We start from the raw sequence: 21521 nt of genomic DNA on the forward strand, positions 1-21521 counted from the left end.
TGTAGTAGTAATAATAATAATAATGAAATCACCTGTTTGGAAATTATTAGACCGTGCTACACGTTCTCTGTATTTTTAGCTGATTATTGTCTCTGCAAATTAAGTACGTAATATAATTAGGCAATTTTTAACTCAGTGATGAGCTTAACTGCAAAAATGTCTTCAGGTGTCACAGATGAGTTGCGGAAAAGCCAGGCGGTCGTCCCTCAGTCATCCGCCACGTGTCGGATCGCCTGGAACCGCGTGGTTTCCGGGGCCGTTTGCTCGTCTCACCTGCCGTGGGTTCAAGGGCACTTTGCTCTTCCCGGGTTCGGACCTTCAGGGGAGCGCTGCTGCCAAGCAGAAGCCGTCGCTGTCCCAGGGGTCTCTGCAGGCGTCCTTTCTGTAACGGTGGTCTCGGTAAGAGTATGGACCACGACGCTCCCTTTCCGGAATGCACGTGCACGTTACGGACGCGAAACTGTAACCTGAAGGTCACCTGTTGGAGACACATGTCCAGAAGCACCTGATGCTTTCCACCAGTCAAACTATCCAGCCCTATAAGCGGTGGATTATTGCATTGCTTCGATTGTACGTATTAGGTGTAAAAATACAGCTCTGTGGCTCCTTTTACACTCGCTGGGCTGTCAAGGACGCGCGCTTAACTGCTGCTGTTCCTTCCGGATGAAAATGAAATGAATGAACGGAGTAAAGGTGAGGGATGGACCGGGGCCTGCTCTCCGGTGGGTCTGGGGTTCGAGTCCCGCTTGGGGTGCCTTGTGACAGACTGGCGTCCCGTCCTGGGTGTTTCCCCTCCCCCTCCAGCCCTAAACCCTGGGTTAGGCTCCGGCTTGCCCCGACCCCGTATGGGACAAGCGGATTCAGGTGTGTGTGTTTGTGGAGTGAAGATGAGCCTCACGGTAAGGCTAAGTACGCAGCTGCCGTCGCACCCCTGGGTACAGACTGCACTCACTGTAATAATGTCAGCGAGCTTCCTCTTTACAGAAAAGAGCCTTAGTTGGCCTCCGTTTCGCGGACATCGAAACGACGAAACGTGCACTCGTTCCTCCGACGCTTTCGTACAATGTGATCGGTGCAGGGTCCTTTTATTGGTGTTTTCATCATTGTTTCACGAGAATACATTTAATTTGTCCAAAATGTTTCTAATGGCACTTGTCCTGCTTAGATATGGCAAGAGTCACGATCCAGATGTGTCAACCGCCGTCCCCCTTAAAATTCCAACACAGATCCTTGGCAAGCGATGACAGACGCCAGCTTCTCCGCTATATTTGAACAGAGCAGTAATAATAAACTGATTTAATAACCTTTGACATTTTCAAGGTCTGAGAAGAGGCGGTTTTTGTAATTTGGCCGAGTTTGAGGAATGTCTCGCATATTTACTATTATTTATCTACAGCTATTCACTCGACAGATGCTTTTCTCCGAAGCGAGACAAGCTCAGCGTAAAGAAAAGTGCTTTTCTCAGTGAATGGAAAGATGTTGATACAGACACATGATTCTTGAAGTGCAGTCACTCACTCACTCAGTTGGTCAATCTCAGTCAGTCACTCAGTCAGTCGGTCAGTCAGTCACTGAGTCACAGTTAGACAGACAGTCAGTCACTCAGTCTCAGTCAGTCAGTTGGAAACCACCGCTTTGACCAGAACACCTCACATCAGCGCTAACACCGTGTCCGGAGGCCCGTGCTCACACTCTGCATGCGTGCAGCGCTGCTGCGTGTTCATTCCTTCACCTTTGAGCCTCTTCTCCCATTCCTGGTCGGTCCCGGCTATGCTGCTGGAGACGGACAGCGGCTCGACCGGGACCGCAGGGTGCTGTCATCTTGTCAGAATTGGCATTTTCGCCGCGTTCTGCTCTTACTCCTGCTGCAGTTTCTCTTTTGTCCGCAAGGCCTCGGGGCTCCGTGGCCACGCGGGGTCCTGTGATGCGCGGCCAGAGTGCGTCCTCAGTGCGGCAGGGCTTAGCGCTAATGAGTCACGCTGGGACCTTGTGTAACGCCTCCCTGCTGGAGCTCCGAGCACTTAGAGGGAGTCGGGTTGCACGCCGGGGAGTGGAAAATACCACGATGTAAGCTTTCGTCCCCATGCGCACGCACACACACACACACAAAAAACAGAAGAGAGGCTCTAGGACACTCAGGCTTTTAGAGAAGCCATTGTGCCACAGCTCCATCTGCGGTCGGACCTTCGGAGACACCCGGTGCCGTCTCGGAGCAGGGCGACGCGCACTCGGCCGTGGGAGCGCACGGCCGCTTCTGAGCCGCTGCGGCGCGGGTCTCGCAGGATCTGGCACGCGCATCTGTGTCAGGAATCCCCACAGATCAATTCTCGCACGAGGAGGTAAGTTTGCTCTGGAGCCGATATGTGGAAATTTGTTCAGGGGTTGTTCTACATCCCAGCGCAGGTGGTTCAGTACGTAATTCAGTGTGAGCTCTTGCCTGCGTTGCGCTCCTCTGGTCTTCAGCGCTTCGGTTTCCCAGGTGAGTTTGTCGATGTCGGAAAAGTGCCTCTGTGTGTATCGCATCCTTAAGAACCGAGTTGTTACCCCCCCCCCCCCCCCCCCCACTAAGATTACACGATGCTAATAGAACCTCTTTAAACTTATTGCACAAATAATTTCTAAATATTCCATGATGTAATAGTGCAGGGATCGAGGTTTTGTTGTGTTGCTTAGGCAGGTAAGAGTCCTCACCTACTAGTTTTATATGAAATTCACCTACTGTTTAATGCATGATTGAAATAGAAAATAAACCTTTTAAAAAGTTTTAAATGGAATTAAACACAATGACTCACTGAAGGAAAAGCAAACTTAGAATGTTAGTTGCTTTATTAGGTTGTGCTATTTACAGATGGGGGGGGGGGGGGGTTGACCGGGTCCTGCTCTCCGGTGGGACCAGGGTTCGAGTCCCCCTTGGGGTGCCTTGTGATGGACTGGTGTCCCCGTCCTGGGTGTGTCCCCTCCGCCTGCAGCCTTGCGCCTTGTGTTGCCGGGTTAGGCTCTGGCTCGCCGTGACCCCACATGGGACAAGCGGCTTCAGATGTGTGTGTGTGTGTGTGTGTGTGTGTGTGTGTATTTACAGATATATCTCCGTAGCCTTCGTGGAATTTTTCATTAACATCACTTTGAGCAGAACTTTTCTTTAGGGTTATTGTATTCTGACCGGTGCTGCTGATTTTAAACTGAAAGAATAAGCAGCTTCGTCAGTTAATTGGGTCTTCAATGATCAAGGCCGGAAAAACGAAAAAGGGAAGAAAGATAAAATCCTGAATGAACCAACGGAGAAGTATGGAAATGCCAAAAAAGAATTTGCTATAATCATGTAAATGTATTATTTTAATGAAACTGAATTTTATTGTTCACTGTGGTGGTGTAAAAACTGAAATGAGCACATTTATAGAGCTGTACATCCAAGATGCCAATACTGGTCATTAAGAGCCAAGGTATCTGCTGGCTTTTGCTCTACTTGTGCTACTCCGTCTCAGAATAAAACAGTCCTTTCAAAGAAAAGTCACGCTCTCTGTTTGCCTCATCTGTAGTTTCATGTATGAACTAGATACTAATAAATCTGAAACTAATAAACTTGAAGGGGGGGTGTGGTGGCACAGTGGGTTGGACCGGGTCCTGTTCTCCGGTGGGTCTGGGGTTCGAGTCCTACTTGGGGTGCCTTGCGATGGACTGGCGTTCCGTCCTGGGTGCGTCCCCCTCCCCCCCCCCCCCCCCAGCCCTACGCCCTGTGTTGCTGGGATAGGCTCCGGTTCCCCGCGACCCCGAATGGGACAAGCGGTTCAGAAGATTGTGTAAACTTGAAGGGCTCACATGTTTCTCAAATAAATAAATAATAGGAAAAGAATTGTTCTCGGCACAAACGTCATCGCCGAAATGTTTCTGAGAATGTAATAAAATCCGGTTCGTTCCGTCAGAGGTCCTGGTGTCGGCTGGGAGCGCTTGTTTTCAGCTCTGACTTCTTGTGATTAACAAGCCCTCGTAGGCGACTCGCTTATATTTCGCTTGCACCTTTGCTCACCTTCGCGGGCCCGGCTTTGCGTGTGTGTACTAGTGTAAAAACGAGGACGTCCGTTTTCGTTAATTCATTTTTTGTGCCTTAAAAGTTATGTGGAAAAACAGGAGCTCCATTTTTGTGAAGTCCAGATATGTGAGCATTAAGAAAATATACTAAATGTAATATATTTTATTTGTTTTTTAAAATACAAAGTCGACTTGTAGCATCTAGTTTAAGGGGATTTGGCTTATAAACCACAGATGTGACAAGTGGATCGGATGCAATTGTTCAGTTAGGTATTTCTTCATTTAGCTGCAACTTTTTTTCTCAAGCGTCTTATTTAGCCGCTCGCACCGATTTCCGCGTTTATTCGGCTGGGCGCCGTTTCTGCTGCGGCAATTCAGGGCGAGTGTCCGAATGAACCGCGGAAGGAGGCGGGATTCGAACCAGCATCCTTCGGGTACCGGGCCGAGGCTCGAAACCGCCGCGTTCGTTTAAAACGTGAGACGCATTTAAAATCGGGCCGCGGCGTCCTGAAGAGCGTTCCCCCGCGATACGGAACGAGGGGTTAAACGGTGACCTTCTTCATGCACCCCGTGTTCCCGCTGTCATCCCACGGCGATTCCGAACTCTGCGCTTCAGTCCATTCTGGATGTCCTGAATTCCAACCCATGGTGCCTGCAGTGTGAGGAACTCCAGTGACACGCGAGGGTGCTGCGACGGCACATCGCCAGGCCGCATGTGCCGCTATCTGCCAGCCGATAACGTCCCATCTCGGCAGCGAGACGTCACGGGGACGTTATATCGGTCTGACCTAAGAGCTGCTGCTGCTTCCAGCTCGACAAAACGCGTGCCTGAGAGCCATGTGGCGTAGCTGTAATTCCTTCAAAATCGTTTTAATCGGGGGGCTCCAGGGAGCGAACGATATGCGTGCAGATTACAGGAAACCGAGACGGGCCAGAACTGCGCACTTTCCGCTCTTTCCCCGCGACTTCATTAACTGTTCCCTCGCTCGTGTTTGCAAGTTGTGCGTTTCCGAAGGGTGCGCGAAGAAAAGGATGAGCCATCTGACGCCTTTCTACACCGAGCGTGTCTACGGTGATGACGACTCGCCTTGGAGCGGTTGATGAGCGGAGGATGAGACGCTTCCAAGCCACCGTCCTTCCGAAGCCGCGATGGCGAATAGCGGCGTAGCGTCGAATGCTGTTAATGATTTCGTTAAATCTGTCAAGCTGCTGTTCACAAACATTGCTGGAGTATAGAGGATGGACACGAAAGAACTCGTACGCGCGCCGTTCGAAACCGCTTGTCCCGAGTGGGGTCGCGGCTGGCGAACCGGAGCCTAACCGGGCGGCACGAGGCGCAAGGCCGGAGGGGGAGGGGACGCACCCAGGACGGGACGCCAGTCCGTCGCAAGGCACCCCAAGCGGGACTCGAACCCCAGACCCACCGGAGAGCAGGACCTGGCCAAACCCGCTGCACCACTGTGCCCCCCTGACAAAACTAGTCTGGATGTTTTTTATGTGGTGATGGTGGTCCTTTAAAAATGCCAAAGAAGCCACGTGTTTAAAATCCTCCTTTAAAAAGCCTTTATCGGCTTTGAACATCTGTCTCGCATTCGACCTGCGGCGATGCAAGATCACGTCATTAATAAGCACAGGTGCAGGAACAGAGTATGTTGTTCTCGCGCTCTTGCACGTATGTATACCGTTCTCTGCAGATGTAGCGCTGTGTGCCAAAGGGTGTAAACTCTCCCCTCTATTTAAAGTGGTTTTCAAAGGAAAAATCTGATCTTGACGTTACTCCTCGCTTTTCCCTGCTGCGATGAGACTCGCTTGAATAAGCAACATCGTGCAGACGAGGCCTGGATGCTCTGAGCGCGGCATCCCCGCAAACTCAAACTTTGCGAGTTTCTCTCTTATTTAGCAATAAAACTCTTTTTCTCGACAGCTGCAGGTTTTACGTGAGGGGTTGAACCTTCGAGTCCAGGCTTTGAAGTTTTGGAGGAAAATGTGGTGTCCATCTGCCCTTATAGCCTGATATTTAATTATAGCTGCATGTTGTTTTATTTTGATTTTATAACTGCATTATTATTTCGTGCTGAAGAAGCTGCGATAAGGCTTTTCTGAGTACGTTATCAGTCCTAGCAATACTTTAAATATCATATCCGGAATACAGTATGCATCTGTAATAATTTTTTTTTTTTTTATAACCTTTTTTCAGGCTGGACATCGGAGTGTGAACGATGCTCTCGTGTTCCACACCGTACAAGAACCAGCGGTACCGCGACCTGAAGCTGGAGTGCAGGGAGGAGAAGAAGCTTTTTGAGGACCCCGAGTTCCCAGCAGCAGACAAGTCTCTGTTCTACCAGAAAGCCCCACCGGGAGAAGTAGAGTGGAAGCGCCCAAAGGTAGGGTACGAATGGACTGCCACGGAGGGAAGAGTGAACGCCCCACTGATGAAACTGTCTTATACTGAGCCTGGAGGCAGAATCCATTCCAAACCCATCCTAACAGGGCTGGTTTTGTACGGCCGCTGAGTATCGGAAGTAAATGATGGGTATGATGACCACTTGGACCTGCCCTAGAAACACTGGGACACGGGTGCGCCGCAGAGGGCCGGTAAATGCCGTGGACTTTCCTTAAAACGGAGGGAGCCTGATAAAGGGAGGCCTGGCCACAGCGCCGATTCGCATGCGTGTTGTTTAAAGGGCAAATAAAATACGTGTTCGTTGAGGTGGGGATGCGATGGGAGAAATGGGCTCTTAGCCATAAATGAGTCCAACCAACGTCAGCAACCGCTTGTCCCAAGCAGGGTTGCGGCGAGGCGGAGCCTAACCCGGCAGCACAGGGCCGAGGAGGGAGGGGACGCACCCCGGACGGGATGCCGGTCCGCCGCAAGGCACCCCGAGCAGGGCTCGAACCCCAGACCCGCCACACGGCGGACACTGCTCAAACCCGCCGCGCCGCCGCACCCTCCCTATCCGTGAGTCTCAGACGGAAAATTCATTCTCCCGTTGCGCCTGAAATAAGATTGTTTTTCACCATCAGCGATGTCATTACCGATCTGTTACAGTCAGTTCTTTACAAGGTCGGTCAGAGAAATATTACGCATCGTGAGGCCGGTCAGGGAACGGTTCACATGGTTCAGTATTAAATATAGCTGTGAGACCCGAAGAGCAGATTGAACTCGTTCTACGGGGAAGAAAAAAATACCCCAGAGGAAATCAACAACAACAAAATCGTTTTTTCCGTCAAGAATGTCACCAGTACGCGAGCTGGCTGTTGCGAAGGAAGAAAACGTGAAGAAGTAAAGGAATAGTGGGCTTTTTTGAGCTCTGGAAGTCCTCAGGGACATCCGGTGACAGGCTGATTCTGACTGTTTCTGAAAGGAGAAACTTTCCTTGGCAGCAGCGGTACAACTGCAGGCTAGATGTGCAAAACAAGCATTATTCGTTCCAGAAAGGCTGCTCGTACAGTACATTCTGGGAAGTGATCTAGCAATTACCTTTAAGTTAAATGGAAAAAAATAAATCAAAGTTTAAGACCCACACATTCTGCATTGCTTATACGTATCACGTTCTTTCTGCCCTTTCCCTCCCAAAATTGATCGCGTTGTTTTTCTCTCTCATTTCGCTCTTTTATTCTGTTGATTGTCTGCGGTTTTATTCTGTCGCTCAGCAGACACCGCTGGTGCTTCACAGATCCTAGCTCGGCCTTTGCGGAGTCTGTGTTCCCATGGGTTTCATCCGGGTGCTCTGGTTTCCTCCCACAGCCCAAAGACATGGGGGGAACCGGTGGCTCCGTATCGTCCAAAGTGCGTGAACGCGTGAGCGAACGGCTGCGTGCGTTTGCCCGCAACTGACTGGCTTCTGTTTTAACTTGAAACTTCTGCTCTTCTGGAGCCTTTCCCATGAGTGCGATCTGATGGCTTCTTTTTCTAATTCAAGAGTACAACTTACATGTGCTCCTAAATCCAAATTGTGAATGTTCATTATGTGAGCATTGCCAGTAAATAGATAGAAAACATTTCTTTTTTTTTTCCCCCCTATTTAGAACTCTGTCACATGTGACTTGTATTTCATTCATTCATTCATTCATTCATTCACTGTTCTTTACTTTTATTGATCATTTATTATTATTTACTTGTCCCAAATGGCACTTGTTTGCTTGGTGAGAAATAATTCATTAACAATACATTTGATGTAAAGACTGCTAAGTGCCAGTATATCGAGGAGGTCCACGTTTCGAAAACATATGTATTTAGACATATTTTTAAAGCTGAACTATGGGTTTATTTTCCTTTATACATGGAGCAGCTTGTGCAGATCAAAAGCGCCGGTTTTCAGTTCAGAACTCAAGATTGCGTGCCCCGTAAAAGGTGACTGCGACGAGGGCGGCCGAGCGAACGAAAGAGGCCGCGTTTCTCGAAGGCCCGAACGTCCGAAACGGTTCGAACCCTTCTTGCGCTCGCCCGAGGTGTCTTGCCAACAACCTTTTTTGGTAGTGGCTTTTGGGGAGGAATTATATCTGGTTGGAGCACAAGTCTGTGGAGGCCTTGCATTCTTCTCCTCCTGAGAGGCCAGGGGAGGAGGTGCCCGGGGGGAGCGAGAGACGAGATGCGCTGGCCTGCGCGTCCCAACGGCGGGGCTGCGACACCGTGACCTCGGACCTCGACGGGCAGCTCCCCGTACGGCCGTGCGACGTAGGGCTTCGCGCTGTGCTCGTGAGCGGCGTATTTGCTCTCGACTTCTTTTGGATCTGGCGTGATGGAAAGTGTCTTCGCCATCATTCAGCACTTATGATTCCACCCATATTTAAAAAATGTGTATTTTACTAGGGGGGGTGCAGCGGGTTTGGCTGGGTCCTGCTCTCTAGTGGGTCTGGGGTTCGAGTCCTGCTTCGGCTGTCTTGCGATGGACTGGCATCCCATCCTGGGTGTGTCCCTTGCCATGACCCTGCCTGGGATAAGCGGTTTCAGACCGTGTGTGTGTATTTTTGCTACAAACCAGCACACACTGAAGATTCAGTGCAAATATAAGTGATCATCAGCAAAAAAAAATGACAGTATGTTGATGCTGTAGGGAATCGCCTCTCTAGCGAGTGCCGTGTACTACCTGGATGGCACCGTGTGACACCCACTGCGGCGCTGCGCCCGGTGAACCCGTGCGTTTCCTGGGGCTGAATTAGTCCAGGTGCAGCCGTTCGGGGCACGCGTTTTGTATCTGCTCTTGTACCCTCGCTTCATCCCGACGGCACGGGTAAATCATCCTTCCGGATAAACGGGTGGAAACGCTGCCTTGCGTGGAAATGACAGCTCCGTTATTCTTGGGTTCTGCGCTGTTGCTGGAGGTCCACCTACGGAGGAACGTGAACGTGTGCGTTGTCATTTGGACATCACGTTGTTCTCACTCTCGCGCTCATTCAAGGAGCTGTGTGCAGACCCTCGCCTGTTTGTGGAAGGAATCAGCGCCCATGACCTGAACCAGGGCACGCTGGGAAACTGCTGGTTCGTGGCAGCCTGCTCCTGCCTGGCCCTCAAACCGGACCTGTGGACCAAGGTAAGCTGGACGGTCGTTACCTTCACCGCGGGGAGGTTTTCGGCAAGCGGGAACACACGCGCCACCGGCGGTCAGTCGTTCAACTCGCCGCCGACGTTGCGTTCGCTGGCTTTTTTTTTTTTTGCCTTTTAAAACAGACTGTTACTGCGGGAGAAGAAAAGTTTGTTAGAAAAGTGTGCCTCTTGTTCTGAAATTATGCTGCTGAAAGATTATTCCTTCCTGAGACGTCTGTGATGGTTCAGAACCCACTGAAATCATTCCCCAGTGACACTATGACTGTTATCCTGTGTGTGTGTGTGTGTGTGTGTGTGTGTGTGTGTGTGTGTGGTGAAACAAGGAGAAGGGTGGCGAGGAAACGAACGGGACGCTCAGAACGCCGTTGGCCCCTCCTGCCGCGTTCCTTCTGGGCTGAGCACATACATACAACGCGCTCCAGCACGCTCTACCATAGGGACCTCGGTTAGACAACCAGCGGAATGGCCGGACCACCGCGACCAGCGCGTTCATTTCCACCATGGGCTGCCCCCGGCAGAGTCGCAACGAGATGTAAATTCTTCATCGCGGTTGTACTGTATATCACTGTAGTTGTTACAAACTGAAGCGCTGAAAGTGAGATTAGTCACTGATGAAATGGAATAATATTTCTCAGAAAGTGCCGAACACATTCCCCAGTAAGGGCTCGAAGAGCGGCTGAATATTTAAACGCCGCTGCTCGTTTAACGCGCGCAGAGAACCGGTCCCGTTTGCCAAAGTGCTGAAACATTCATCGCTCCGGTACGTGGCCTATTAATTTTACAGAAAATCTAAGCTATTTCACTCCCAGGTCTTTTTTTCCCCCAGTTATCAGTAAACGTCTGTCCGATGCAGAGCACCGGCGATGCCGATCCTATTCCGGTGACCTAAGGCATGAACCAGGGTACACCCTGGTTGGCATGCCGTTCCGCTGAATGACGAACGCACGCACCCAATCGCACATTACAGGCAATGTGACCACCTGAAACACATATCTTCAGGTCTTTGGACTGCGAAAGGAAACCAGAGCAACTAGGAAAAAAAATCCATGTAAACATGGGGGGATGCAAAATCCACGCAGGTGGAACAGAAATCAATCACATGTCCAAACCCAGAGCCCAGGAGCTGCGAGACACCAGCGGTACCTGTTGCACCACCATGCTTCGCATGAGTTCGGCACCTTAGACCGCATGGCCGTCGTGGCCCACCGCTTCTAAATGAGTTATTACTTCATCGCAACTATATAATATTCTATACTAGAAATGACAGACTTTGGAATGTCCATCTCTAGATGCTGTTACTATACACTTATTTTCTATGTAATGGTATCATTAGAAGAGATTAAGGTGATTCACTCCAGATAGGGAGTGCAAGTATAAGGCATTCTTTCCGTACTATTTTTCCCTATTTTATTTACCGCGCTGCATTTGGGACCGCGCGTGAGAATTTTTATGCGGAAACCACAGATTTCCAGCAGCGAGCGGAGATGAAACGGGCCGTGTGCGGACTCCGTGTGCCGCGCCAGCTCGGCTCCGGCGTCGGCCAGCAGCGGACGCAGCCTGGAAGTTCATTGAGCGCGGCAGCGGGCTCTTCGGAACGAGGCAGGGCGCAGCGATCGGGAAACATCCCAAAAACCACAAGTCTGTTGGGGGACCGCGGTGTCTCGCTTCAGCTCACGTCATCTCATCGCTTCCCCCAGTTTCCAACTGCGCTCGCAACCAGCAAAGAACGACCCAGCGTAGTAAACGACAGCCAAGCCGCTCTGCTCCCTCCGCTCTTGTGTGTCCGCGCACCCCGATGTCGTCCAGAGCTTCGATCCGAAAGCAATGAGCGACGTCTAAGAGGTGGCGCAATTTCTCCCTGCAGGTGATTCCTGACTGGAAGGAGCAGGAGTGGGATCCTAGGCATCCTGAGAAATACGCCGGCATCTTTCACTTTCGGTTCTGGATCTTCGGCGAGTGGCTGGACGTGGTGGTGGACGACCGCCTGCCCACCATCAACGGGGAGCTCGTATACTGCCACTCCAAGCTGCGCAACGAGTTCTGGAGCGCCTTGCTGGAGAAAGCATACGCAAAGTGAGCCATGTGGAGCGGTGGCGCGGAGCCCGCTTCCTTACCGGACTGCAGGGGTTCACAAACGTCAAAGTCAAAGTGGCTTTATTGTCCCTTCGGCCGTATACAGCTGTTAGAGCATAGAGTGATGGCAAACAACTGTCCTCCAGGACCATGGTGCTGCATAGAAACAACTCGGAGCTACCTACACAAATAATAAATATAAACAATAAATATACAATAACTAGGGGGGCGCAGTGGGTTGGACCGGGTCCTGCTCTCCGGTGGGTCTGGGGTTCGAGTCCCGCTTCGGGTGCCTTGTGACGGACTGGTGTCCCGTCCTGGGTGTGTCCCCTCCCCCTCCGGCCTTACGCCCTGTGCTGCCGGGTTAGGTTCCGGCTCCCCGCGACCCCGAATGGGACAAATGGTTCAGACAACGTGTGTGTGTATACAATAAATGCTGTAAAGTGTAAACAATGTAAATACTTGATGAATGAGTGAACAGGCTCAAAACACTGACAACAAGGATGGGGGCAACACCCGAGGAGCTCGCCAAACTAGCACAAAATTGATTTTTTTTAGATCTTTAATTCATCAAGGGGGGTATGGTGGCATGACAGGTTTGGCTGGGTCCTTCTTTCCGGTGGGTCTGGGGTTCGAGTCCCACTTGGGATCCCTTGCGACGGACTGGTGCCCCATCCTGGGTGTGTTCCTTCCCCCTCCAGCCTTACGCCCTGTGCTGCCGGGTTAGGCTCTGGCTTGCTGTGACCCTGCTTGGGACAAGCACTTTCAGATAGTGTGTGTATGTGTGTGTGTGTGTGTGTGTGTGTGTTGTTCATCAAGTCACCATGACTCGAACCCGAGTTGATGGCGCTTAACTAACTGAACAGTGTAAACGAGATGAACGCCCTTGACGGAGTGTGGGAAGAATGAAGGCAGCGCTAAGAAAACATGCCAGTATGAGCATAAGTGAAGAAAATCGCCGTAAGATCAGCGGAAGATGGTCCAAAACACCGTTAGATTATTCCAGAGGTGAAGTCTAAGTCAGAAAGGTTGCTGTTGAGTTTGCTCCTAAAGAGCAGTGATGGCAGAGCATCCCGAGACCTTCCGCTGCCAACACGGCATGATTAGATCACAGCCGTGTGGCAAAAAGCACGTTCCATTGCCCTGATGGCATCGCGTGTATGCGGACGCGACCGTTTTTCCATTTCGCCCCGAATGCTCTTATACCCTCTCGTAACACACTGGGGACGGCAAGTCAGACGTTCGTGGGCCTTATGTTGATGATGGCCGCACACCAAAGCACGAGGGAAAGTTCTGCTTGAAACGTAATTCCTGAGACACGGATTTGCCAAAATGGCAAGAAAAGAAAGCGTAACGAGACTTGGAAGCCAAAGTGAGCGGTGGCCGCCGGGTCCAGGCGACCTCCGTGAGCCGCTTTCCCCCTCCCCGCCTCTCGTTTTTCCCGCACGTGCAGGCTGTCCCTGTGCTACGAGTCGCTGGACGGCGGCAACACGGCGGACGCGGTGGTGGACTTCACCGGAGCGCTCGCCGAGAGCATCGACCTGGAGAAAGGCCGCTACTCGGCGCAGCTCCCCGCCAAAGCGAGGCTCTTCGAGGACCTGCTCAAGGCGTACGACAGGGGCGGCGTCGTCAGCTGTTCCATCAAGGTGCGGACTTGCGCCGCGTTTACCGTGGCGAAGCTGCTCACGGCTAGGCACCCCACCCGCAGGTTCGTCGGTACAGACGCAAAAAACACAAGTCGTTTACGATTATAAATAAAAGGAACAAAAAGAATTCTGTCCAAAAAAAAAAAAAAAGAACACATGGTGCTCCAATTAGTTGAATGACCTACAGAGATAAGTCAGACATAGAGTTTATACAAAATCCCTTGTGCCTTTGGTTCCAAGTACACCGACTAGCGTGTTTTGTCCAAAACGTGAACTTTCGGAGCACAAATTCTTGGAAGCATAACGATGCGCGTTTCACACGGCTTTTACGTAAGACGTGGCCCCTCGTCTAGACGGGGTCGGTTCGGAGGCCGACCTCGGGTGTCTGTCTCACGCTCAGGCGTCGCCCGACGAGCGGGAAACGCGCACGCCCGGCGGCCTGGTGAAAGGCCACGCGTACTCGGTGACGGCGGTTCGGAAGGTCCGGCTGGGACGAGGCGTGCTGGCCCTTCTCAAACCGGAGAGGCTTCCTATGATCCGCCTGAGGAACCCGTGGGGCAAGACCGAGTGGAACGGGCCGTGGAGCGACAGGTGCGAAACCTCAGCTTGGTGATGGGCGGAAGAATAAGGGAAAATGAAGCAGCGAGACGCTATATTCCTTTTCTAACTAAAAGATATTTCATATATTTACACACACACTTTCTGAACCGCTCGTCCCATACGGGGTCGCGGGGAACCGGAGCCTAACCCGGCAACTCGGGTTCGTAAGGCCGGAGGGGGAGGGGACACACCCAGGACGGGACGCCAGTCCATCACAAGGCACCCCGAGCGGGACTCGAACCCCAGACCCACCGGAGAGCAGAACCTGGTCCAACCCACTGCACCACCGCGCCCCCGTTATTTCACATATTTATTTATACGTTATTTAATATAGTTATTCGTGCATTTTTTCTTTATTTTATATAAAATGTTTGTATTTTGCTGGTGCTTCTGCCCAAAAAAACTTACAAACACAATGAGTGCACAGAACAAAAAACAAAGAATGGAGAGGAGGGAAAAAAAAAAAAAGCACAGAAGGGACTTGTTGTGAGTCCTGTTCTGTATTTTATTCGTCTTTATTTATTTACTCAGCCCATTTCTCTCTCTCTCTCTCTGTGTAGCTCTGAGGAGTGGAAGAAGGTGGGAAACATGGAGAGGGAAGCTATGGGAATCACGGTCGCGGACGATGGGGAGTTCTGGTCAGTGTTACGTTTCTCACCAGCGCTATTTACTTTTATTCATTTTACAGATACTTCTCTAAGTTCAGCGATTATTAACTATTATTTGAGTATTTAGCTGATGCCTTTGTGCACGGTGGCGTACGGCGCTTGATTCACCGAACCGAACTCTCCTCTACCTTCGACAAATGTGTCACACTTATCCACACACACACACACACACCGACTCTGGGCGGTTTAGAGCCACCAAACCACGTGAAACATCTTTGGGCTGTGGGAGGACACCGGAGCACCTGGGGGCGACCCGTGGGAATATAGCTAGAACAATGTAAACTCCATCCATTTAGCCGCCACTTTTCCTCCAAAGCGACTTATAATGGTAGCCTACCTACAATTATTTACTCCCTTGTGCAGCTGGGTTATTTTACTAGAGTGATTTTTAGCATAAGTACCTTGCTCAAGGGTACTACAGCCAGAGGTGGGGAATCGAACCTGCAACCTTTGAGTCCAAAGGCAAGAGCGCTAACCACTACGTCCCTCAGCCAGCTTTGAACCCCTCACTGAATGCACGGTCCAGGTGCCGTGAGGCTGTAGGTCCTGCCCCTGAGGTTATTAATAGCCGACTGCCTCATATTAATCAGAAATAAAAAAAAAAAAAAAAAGCTGCTGCAGCGAACAGTAATGGCGTCTATTCGTTACGAAGGACGATGAGTATCGGCACTTCACGCTGCCCCGGAAGACAGCAAGTGATGCACAGGAGGCAGATTGCAGAATTACGATCGGCTCGCTACGCTACTTGCAGCATGCGATATGATAACGAGGAGGAAAAATAGAAAATATTAATCGGAATCGGTTCATTTATGTCCCGACGATCGCTAGAGTGGAAAAACAAAGTGGTTTCATTGAAGCTTAGAATACTGACACGCGCCGCCATCCACCTCTGGGCAGAGCAGAGAGAACTCAGAAGAGCTACATGTGGTGCAACCCCTGCTCGTAAAGTGCCGTATATGAGGAAACTGATGAAGAACATCCCAGAACAAGAGCTGTAACGAATTTAAAGATCCATGTAGCGGAACATACAACAAATTCCAGTTAGAATTTCAATAATCTCAAATTGACACTTGACTGCTTATACATTTCAAAAGTAGCCTTCATTTAAAAAAAAAAAAGTACAGGTGGTCCTCGATTTACGACGGTTCAACTTGGGATTTTTCCGACTTTACGATGGTGAGCCGGTGATGGATGTCCAATAGAAACCGTACTTCGAATTTTGATTTTTTTTTTTTTCCCAAGCAAGCGATGTGCGGTACGATACTCTTTCGCGATGCTGGGCAGCGACAGCGATCCGCGTCTCCCGGTCTGTCACGCAGAGGTGTGTATTAGGTGTATTAAATGCATTTTCGACTTACGATATTTCGACTTACGGCGGGTTTCGGGGAACGTGACCCCGTCGTAAATCGGGGACCGCCTGTAATCAGAAATTAAACTGAACACACATGCGGTATAATGAGTGGAATATCTAGGCCTAATTTCTAGGCCCCAGGTATGTATTTTTATTTCTGTATTCTGTAATTCCTTGCAAACGTCAGGACCGGGATGCTGTTTGAGTAGCTGGACGTGTATTCGTGTTCGTACGTAAAGCTCTGGGTGTCGCCCGGGGGTCGGATCGGTCCTCAGGATGGAGTTCGATGACTGGTGCGAACACTTCACGGATGTGGACGTGTGCCGCGTCGTCAACACCTCCCTGCTGAGCCTGCGCAAGACGTGGAGCGAGGCGGTGCGGTTCGGCAGCTGGAGCAAGCACGCGGACGCCCTGCGCAACCGCAGCGGGGGCTGCGTGAACTATCGGCGGACCTTCCTCCAGAACCCACAGGTGCCGGCTCTCCTCCCGCCCCGCCGCAGATCCTGAAGGCCTTGACCGGGGGTGAACGTATTTACAGACGCTAACATTTCTAATGAGCTTTTAAAGCATGACGGTACGGCGCAACGAAACCAGACCGGCGGTTCGGCCGGGAAGCGAAACTGAATCTTGCGGTCGACTGCTTGCCTGGAGCAGGAACCTCCAAGTCTCATTTTCCCGTCGCGTGGTGGTGGTGCGGCTTGGCCGCGTGTGGTACTTTTACTTCTGATGAACTCACCTGTTGTCTCAATTTCAGTACGTGTTTGATGTGGTGAAGGAGGAAGATGAAGTCCTGATATCCCTTCAGCAGAGAGACATGAAACTTCATAGACCAGTCGGTCAGGGGGACAACCTCACTATTGGCTTCGCTCTTTTCAAGGTAGTATCCTTCTTAAAGATGGCCTCATAAATTCAGCATTTAGTATTTACAGAGCCAGGGCACAGCTTGTGTTTCCATCGGAGTCTCGGGTTCCTCTGTTAAACCACGGCAATTAGATGTTGACCTTCTGATACACATGCAATGCCGTTATAGGGTTAGCTATGTTTCTGACCTCTGAAGTCATGTGATTTCTCTCTCACGCATTTAGATGAAGATGAAGGAGTTGAGTGTCTCAATGAGTAATGTGTATTTGTCTGCTATTTCAGATGAGTGGTCTTCATTTTCTGTCATGACAAATAATAATATAGTCCAGTTATGCAAAAAATAATCAGGATGAGGTGGCGCTCAGGTGGCACGGTGGTGCAGCGGGTTTGGCTGGAGCCCGCTGTGTGGTGGGTGTGGGGTTCGAATCCTGCTTGGGGTGCCCTGCAATGGACTGGCATCCTGCCCGGGGTGTGTCCCCTCCCCCTCCGGCCTTGTGCCCCGCGTTGCCGGGCTAGACACCGGTTTGCTGCGTCCCCGCTCGGGACAAGTGGTTGCACACATTTTGTGTGTGAAATTAAGCTCAAAATTATTTTAAAAACTATACTTCTGAGGATATACTTATATACAGTAATTACCTTTAGGAGTAATTTGTAAAATTGTAAAAAAAAATATTCTCATAAAATATCGTAGCTTCTACAGTATACTTCACTACAATATGATCATTCCTATAATATAATAAATGTGTAAGATGAGGAAGAAGGGAAGTCATCCAGATTATTTGAGAAATCCTTGAGAAGTCCTAACCGTGACTTGGGATGGACTAAGACGCCCAAAGACTGACAACACAAGAAGAGAAGAACAAGTAACGGTGAAGAGAATGTAGCGATGGTCTCTACAACAGACACGTCAATATTAGGGACACATAAGAAGATATTTCTTACGACTAAGAAGCTTTGACATCAGAAACTGGAAGAAGATCAGCAATGAAGTCACTGGCAATAAGAAAGGCTGCTGGAGTGGAAGGGATTGCCAGAGAAATGTTGTTAGCAATACAGGAAGAATCAGTCCAGGTGTTTATGCCAATAAATATTGAAAATCACATGGTGGCCAGTAGACTGGAAAAGATTGGATCAAAATCCAAATGCATAAATAAATGAAGTGAAACAAATGCATTTCAGATAAATAAAAATGAAGACATGGTTGTGTGCACAAAGAAGCCCTACATGCGTTTCGCTCACTAATGCCTTCGACTGAATGAAAAATACTGAGGAATAACCGGGTTTACTGATGAAACGCTCTAATAGCAGAGGATTAATATGACTAGAATTTTGATTTAAATCTGAAGAGAATAAAATCCACGACAGCTGGAGCAGCAGCAAACCTTGGTGTTGATGGTGAAGACGCTGAAGTCATTGACAACTTTTACCTCTTGTGATTAATAATCAACCGCAAGGGATCTGGCAGTGAAGAGATCCCCTGAAACTAGCACTTGGCAGAGCTGCAAGGAAAGATCTGGAGAAGGTCCTCAAATGTGCCGATGTATCCACGAGAAAGAAGATTTGAATTGTTCGGACAGTGGTATATTTTGTAGCACTATATGGATGTGAAAGCTGGACACTGAAGAAGCAGGACCAGAAAAACAGAATCCTCCTACCTTTGGTGCTGGAGGAGACTTTAAGGAATACAAAGGGCAGCCTGGAGAACAAAGATATGGATCTTAAAGCAAATCAAGAGAGAACTGCCTTTGCAAGCACAAATGATGAGCCTAAGCTTATTTCACTTTGAAACACAACGTGTATACATTGGATTCTCTTCAAAATGCTGTAAAGCTTTGGAAAGTTAAAGGAAGAGGAATGAGAAGATCCCTACCAACCAAATGGATGGTCTCAATCACAGCAAAAATGGACACACCCCTTTCTACAAGAACAATGCAAGTGGAGGTCAGAACATCCTGGAAGCACTCGCTTCATGTTTCTCCCAACAACCGACACAAACTCCGTGGCACTAAACGACAGGCTTGTAAAAACAGTGTACATTTCTACTTTTGGCTTAATGATCAATAAGGCTGATGGATTAATTGACTGAATGTTTTTCGTTTGGTTTAGGTGGAGCTCAACAGAGAGTTCAGGATGCACAACATCGTAACCCAGCAGAACGTAGCGACATCAGCCTACGTAAACAGCCGCACGGTTTTCATGCGCAAGACGCTCCCCGAAGGACGTTATGTCATCATCCCGTCAACATTTGAACCGAACGCTCTGGGCGATTTCATGATTAGAATCTACACAGACGTGGCTTCTCACTGCAGGTAAAGAGCTGTGTCACTATTTATGCTACCAATAAGACTGAGAAATTCCATTCAGGGTTATATTTGTATTCATACAAACTATAAAAAGTATGTAACCATAAAAGGAAGAGAATTATATTTCAAAACAATTTTTTGGAGAACGGGCTGCCTTTGAAAATGAAACCTCCGTTTGCAAAGATTTGGTCTGACAAGCAAATGTAATTTAAAGTTCTCACATTGAGCTATCAACTCATACTTACAGGAAGAGAAATTTCAACAAAATAAAAAACATCCTCTATGGTGATGAGTACCAGACAACATGAGCAGCACCTCCCCGCAAGCTGGGTGTGGCTTTTTCTGTGTATTTTAGTTTTCTTAGTTTTCAGCATCTCTCGGAAATGTCATGATTCTCTGTGAGAAGTTTTGAACAAAATACTAAATGTTGAAAAGTCAGTGGAAACCCTAACCTACAAGTTCAAAGCTTTAAGTTATAAAATATAGAATTATACTGAAAGGCAATGTCAATATGAATTTATTCAATAACCACAAATACTCACAAATTATCTTACTATTTAGAACTGCCTTAGTAGGTATTGACTACTACTAATATCACTAATAATAATAATAATAATAATAACAATAATAATGTTATTATATTGCAGAGTGCATTTAAAAGGAAATTCTCAAAATGCTTAACATTAAAGAGGAAAGATATTATGGGTTACAAGCAATTTAAAGTAAACTTTTGCTTTCAAAAATGCAGCAATAAAAGAAGAATAGATTACGTATCCATCCATTATGTATGACTGCTTGTCCAGTGCAAAGTTGGGTTTTCTGGAGCATATCCCAGAAGCATTGGGTGTGAGGCACAAAACGCTCGGAGCAATAAGCACAACCACACTGTTGCACCAGTACAGCGCCCAAAAACAACAGATGAAAACAGAAGAAATAAAAAGAAAATAATGGTAAGATAAATTATGAGACGGAAAGAAGGAAAGAGGATAGAAAAAGGAGCATGCAAATGTGTTAAGTATATTCAGTGCTGAACATGTGGGTCTTAAGCATGGATTTAAAGATGTCCAGAGAAATTCTGATATTCTGGACTTGGTTTTAAAATACATTTTGTACATGCTTAAAAGATAAGGCAGGAATTTTGCATGATTAATGAAAAATGGATGAACAGATTTTAATGATTATTTTTCCAGTTTAAATTAATGCTCAAACAGATTTTTAAACAAATTCACACTTGTTATTCAAGGAAGGCCTGTACCTGAGAGTATAATACTATAATGGTAGTAACATGTGTAACGTGTTATTAACATAAATATGTCCCATATGGAGCGCAATATACATATAATTCAATATATGTCAGAAATAAAGGTATATATTTTTATTGTTTTTCTATTATATTCTTTGTGGATGTGAAATAAGCAAGCGATAACATGAATGTCCCCCCACAGAGAGCTGGTGCTGGACAAGCCAAGGATGGGCTGTGCCAGTTGGCTCCTGGGATACCCTAAGGCTGTGACTCAGATCTACGTTCATGGAGCAGAAGGGTTGGAGAACCAAGACGTGACAGATGGTGAGAGCCTCGCTGGCCTCTTAATGTGCTTAAAAAAATCACTGTGACCAGGTGAGATTCCAAAAAATTGTTTCTCACTCTGGCCAGGAGCAGATCCCTATGTGATCATAGCCTGCGAGGGGCATCGTGTCAAGTCCACAGTCCAGCACGATACCTTGGAGCCTCTGTTTGACACAAGAGCAATATTTTACAGGAAGAAACCGAGGAAGCCCATCATTGTGCAGGTCTGCAGTCACCGACAGTGTAATGTTTAAATGAGGTCATTAGCTTTGGGCACTTCATTGCTGTACAATTCATACTGTGCAAGTTATTTACAGTGGCCACCAGGTCAGAGCAGAAAAAGGACTCCTAGCACCTTGGAATAAACTCAAAATCCATATAGAAGTAGAGCTTAAAAAGTAATCGGTCATGGTGACCTCATTTATGGCTCCTTGCTGTGCAGATTTGGTATATTTCGGTGTATTTTGATCTATTAGTGTGATGCATGAGACACTTAAAACACATTTTCACTGCCCATTTTGCACTTTTTCTCATGCTGTGTCCTGTAAATATCACACATACCTGAGTGTAGCTTTTCTACATCGTGTCTCCACAACTCGCCAGATATGGAACCGCAATGTAATACAGGACCAGTTCATGGGGCAGGCTATCCTGGAAGCCTCCCTGAAGGACTCGGATGAGCCCCAGACGCTGCGGCTGCAGAAAAGGGAGCAGGAAAGCGCTGAGGCCATGCTTGGCACCATCAGCGTGAAAGTTGTCACCTCCCGCCAGTTGACTGACATGTGAGAGGGAGCGCGGTGCAATGCCGGGCCGGCGGTTTGACTTGCGAAGACTGGCTTATAGGCGTCAGCATCTTCAGAGCAGATGGTTTTTTTCTT

At 48.6% G+C, this 21521-nt stretch overlaps 1 protein-coding gene across 2 annotated transcripts; it reads left to right on the forward strand.

Moving 5' to 3' along the window:
• Positions 1-1937: 1937 nt before the first annotated feature.
• Positions 1938-21496, forward strand: LOC108925511 (calpain-5-like). Of its 2 annotated transcripts, none has more exons than XM_018737513.2 (13): positions 1938-2339; positions 6224-6410; positions 9429-9560; positions 11439-11647; positions 13101-13293; positions 13694-13884; positions 14454-14531; positions 16188-16383; positions 16667-16789; positions 18880-19082; positions 20522-20643; positions 20731-20867; positions 21247-21496. In XM_018737513.2, the coding sequence occupies exons 2-13, from the start codon at positions 6246-6248 to the stop codon at positions 21427-21429; spliced, it is 1932 nt and encodes a 643-aa protein (XP_018593029.2). In that variant the 5' UTR covers positions 1938-2339; positions 6224-6245; the 3' UTR covers positions 21430-21496. The 2 variants fall into 2 exon arrangements, with proteins under 2 accessions (XP_018593029.2, XP_018593031.2); XM_018737515.2 differs by having other exon boundaries at positions 20737-20867.
• The last annotated feature ends 25 nt before the right edge of the window (positions 21497-21521 follow it).

Source organism: Scleropages formosus, chromosome 13 (assembly GCF_900964775.1).
Source record: "Scleropages formosus chromosome 13, fSclFor1.1, whole genome shotgun sequence".
NCBI classification, from domain to species: domain Eukaryota; kingdom Metazoa; phylum Chordata; class Actinopteri; order Osteoglossiformes; family Osteoglossidae; genus Scleropages; species Scleropages formosus.

Excerpts from the sequence above, each read along its gene's own strand:
- LOC108925511 (XM_018737513.2), top strand. The coding sequence starts at position 6,246 with ATGCTCTCGTGTTCCACACCGTACAAGAACCAGCGGTACCGCGACCTG. Across the intron at positions 9,561-11,438 it reads AACCGGACCTGTGGACCAAG|GTGATTCCTGACTGGAAGGA; the intron begins GTAAGCTGGACG and ends TTCTCCCTGCAG. Across the intron at positions 13,885-14,453 it reads AACGGGCCGTGGAGCGACAG|CTCTGAGGAGTGGAAGAAGG; the intron begins GTGCGAAACCTC and ends CTCTCTGTGTAG.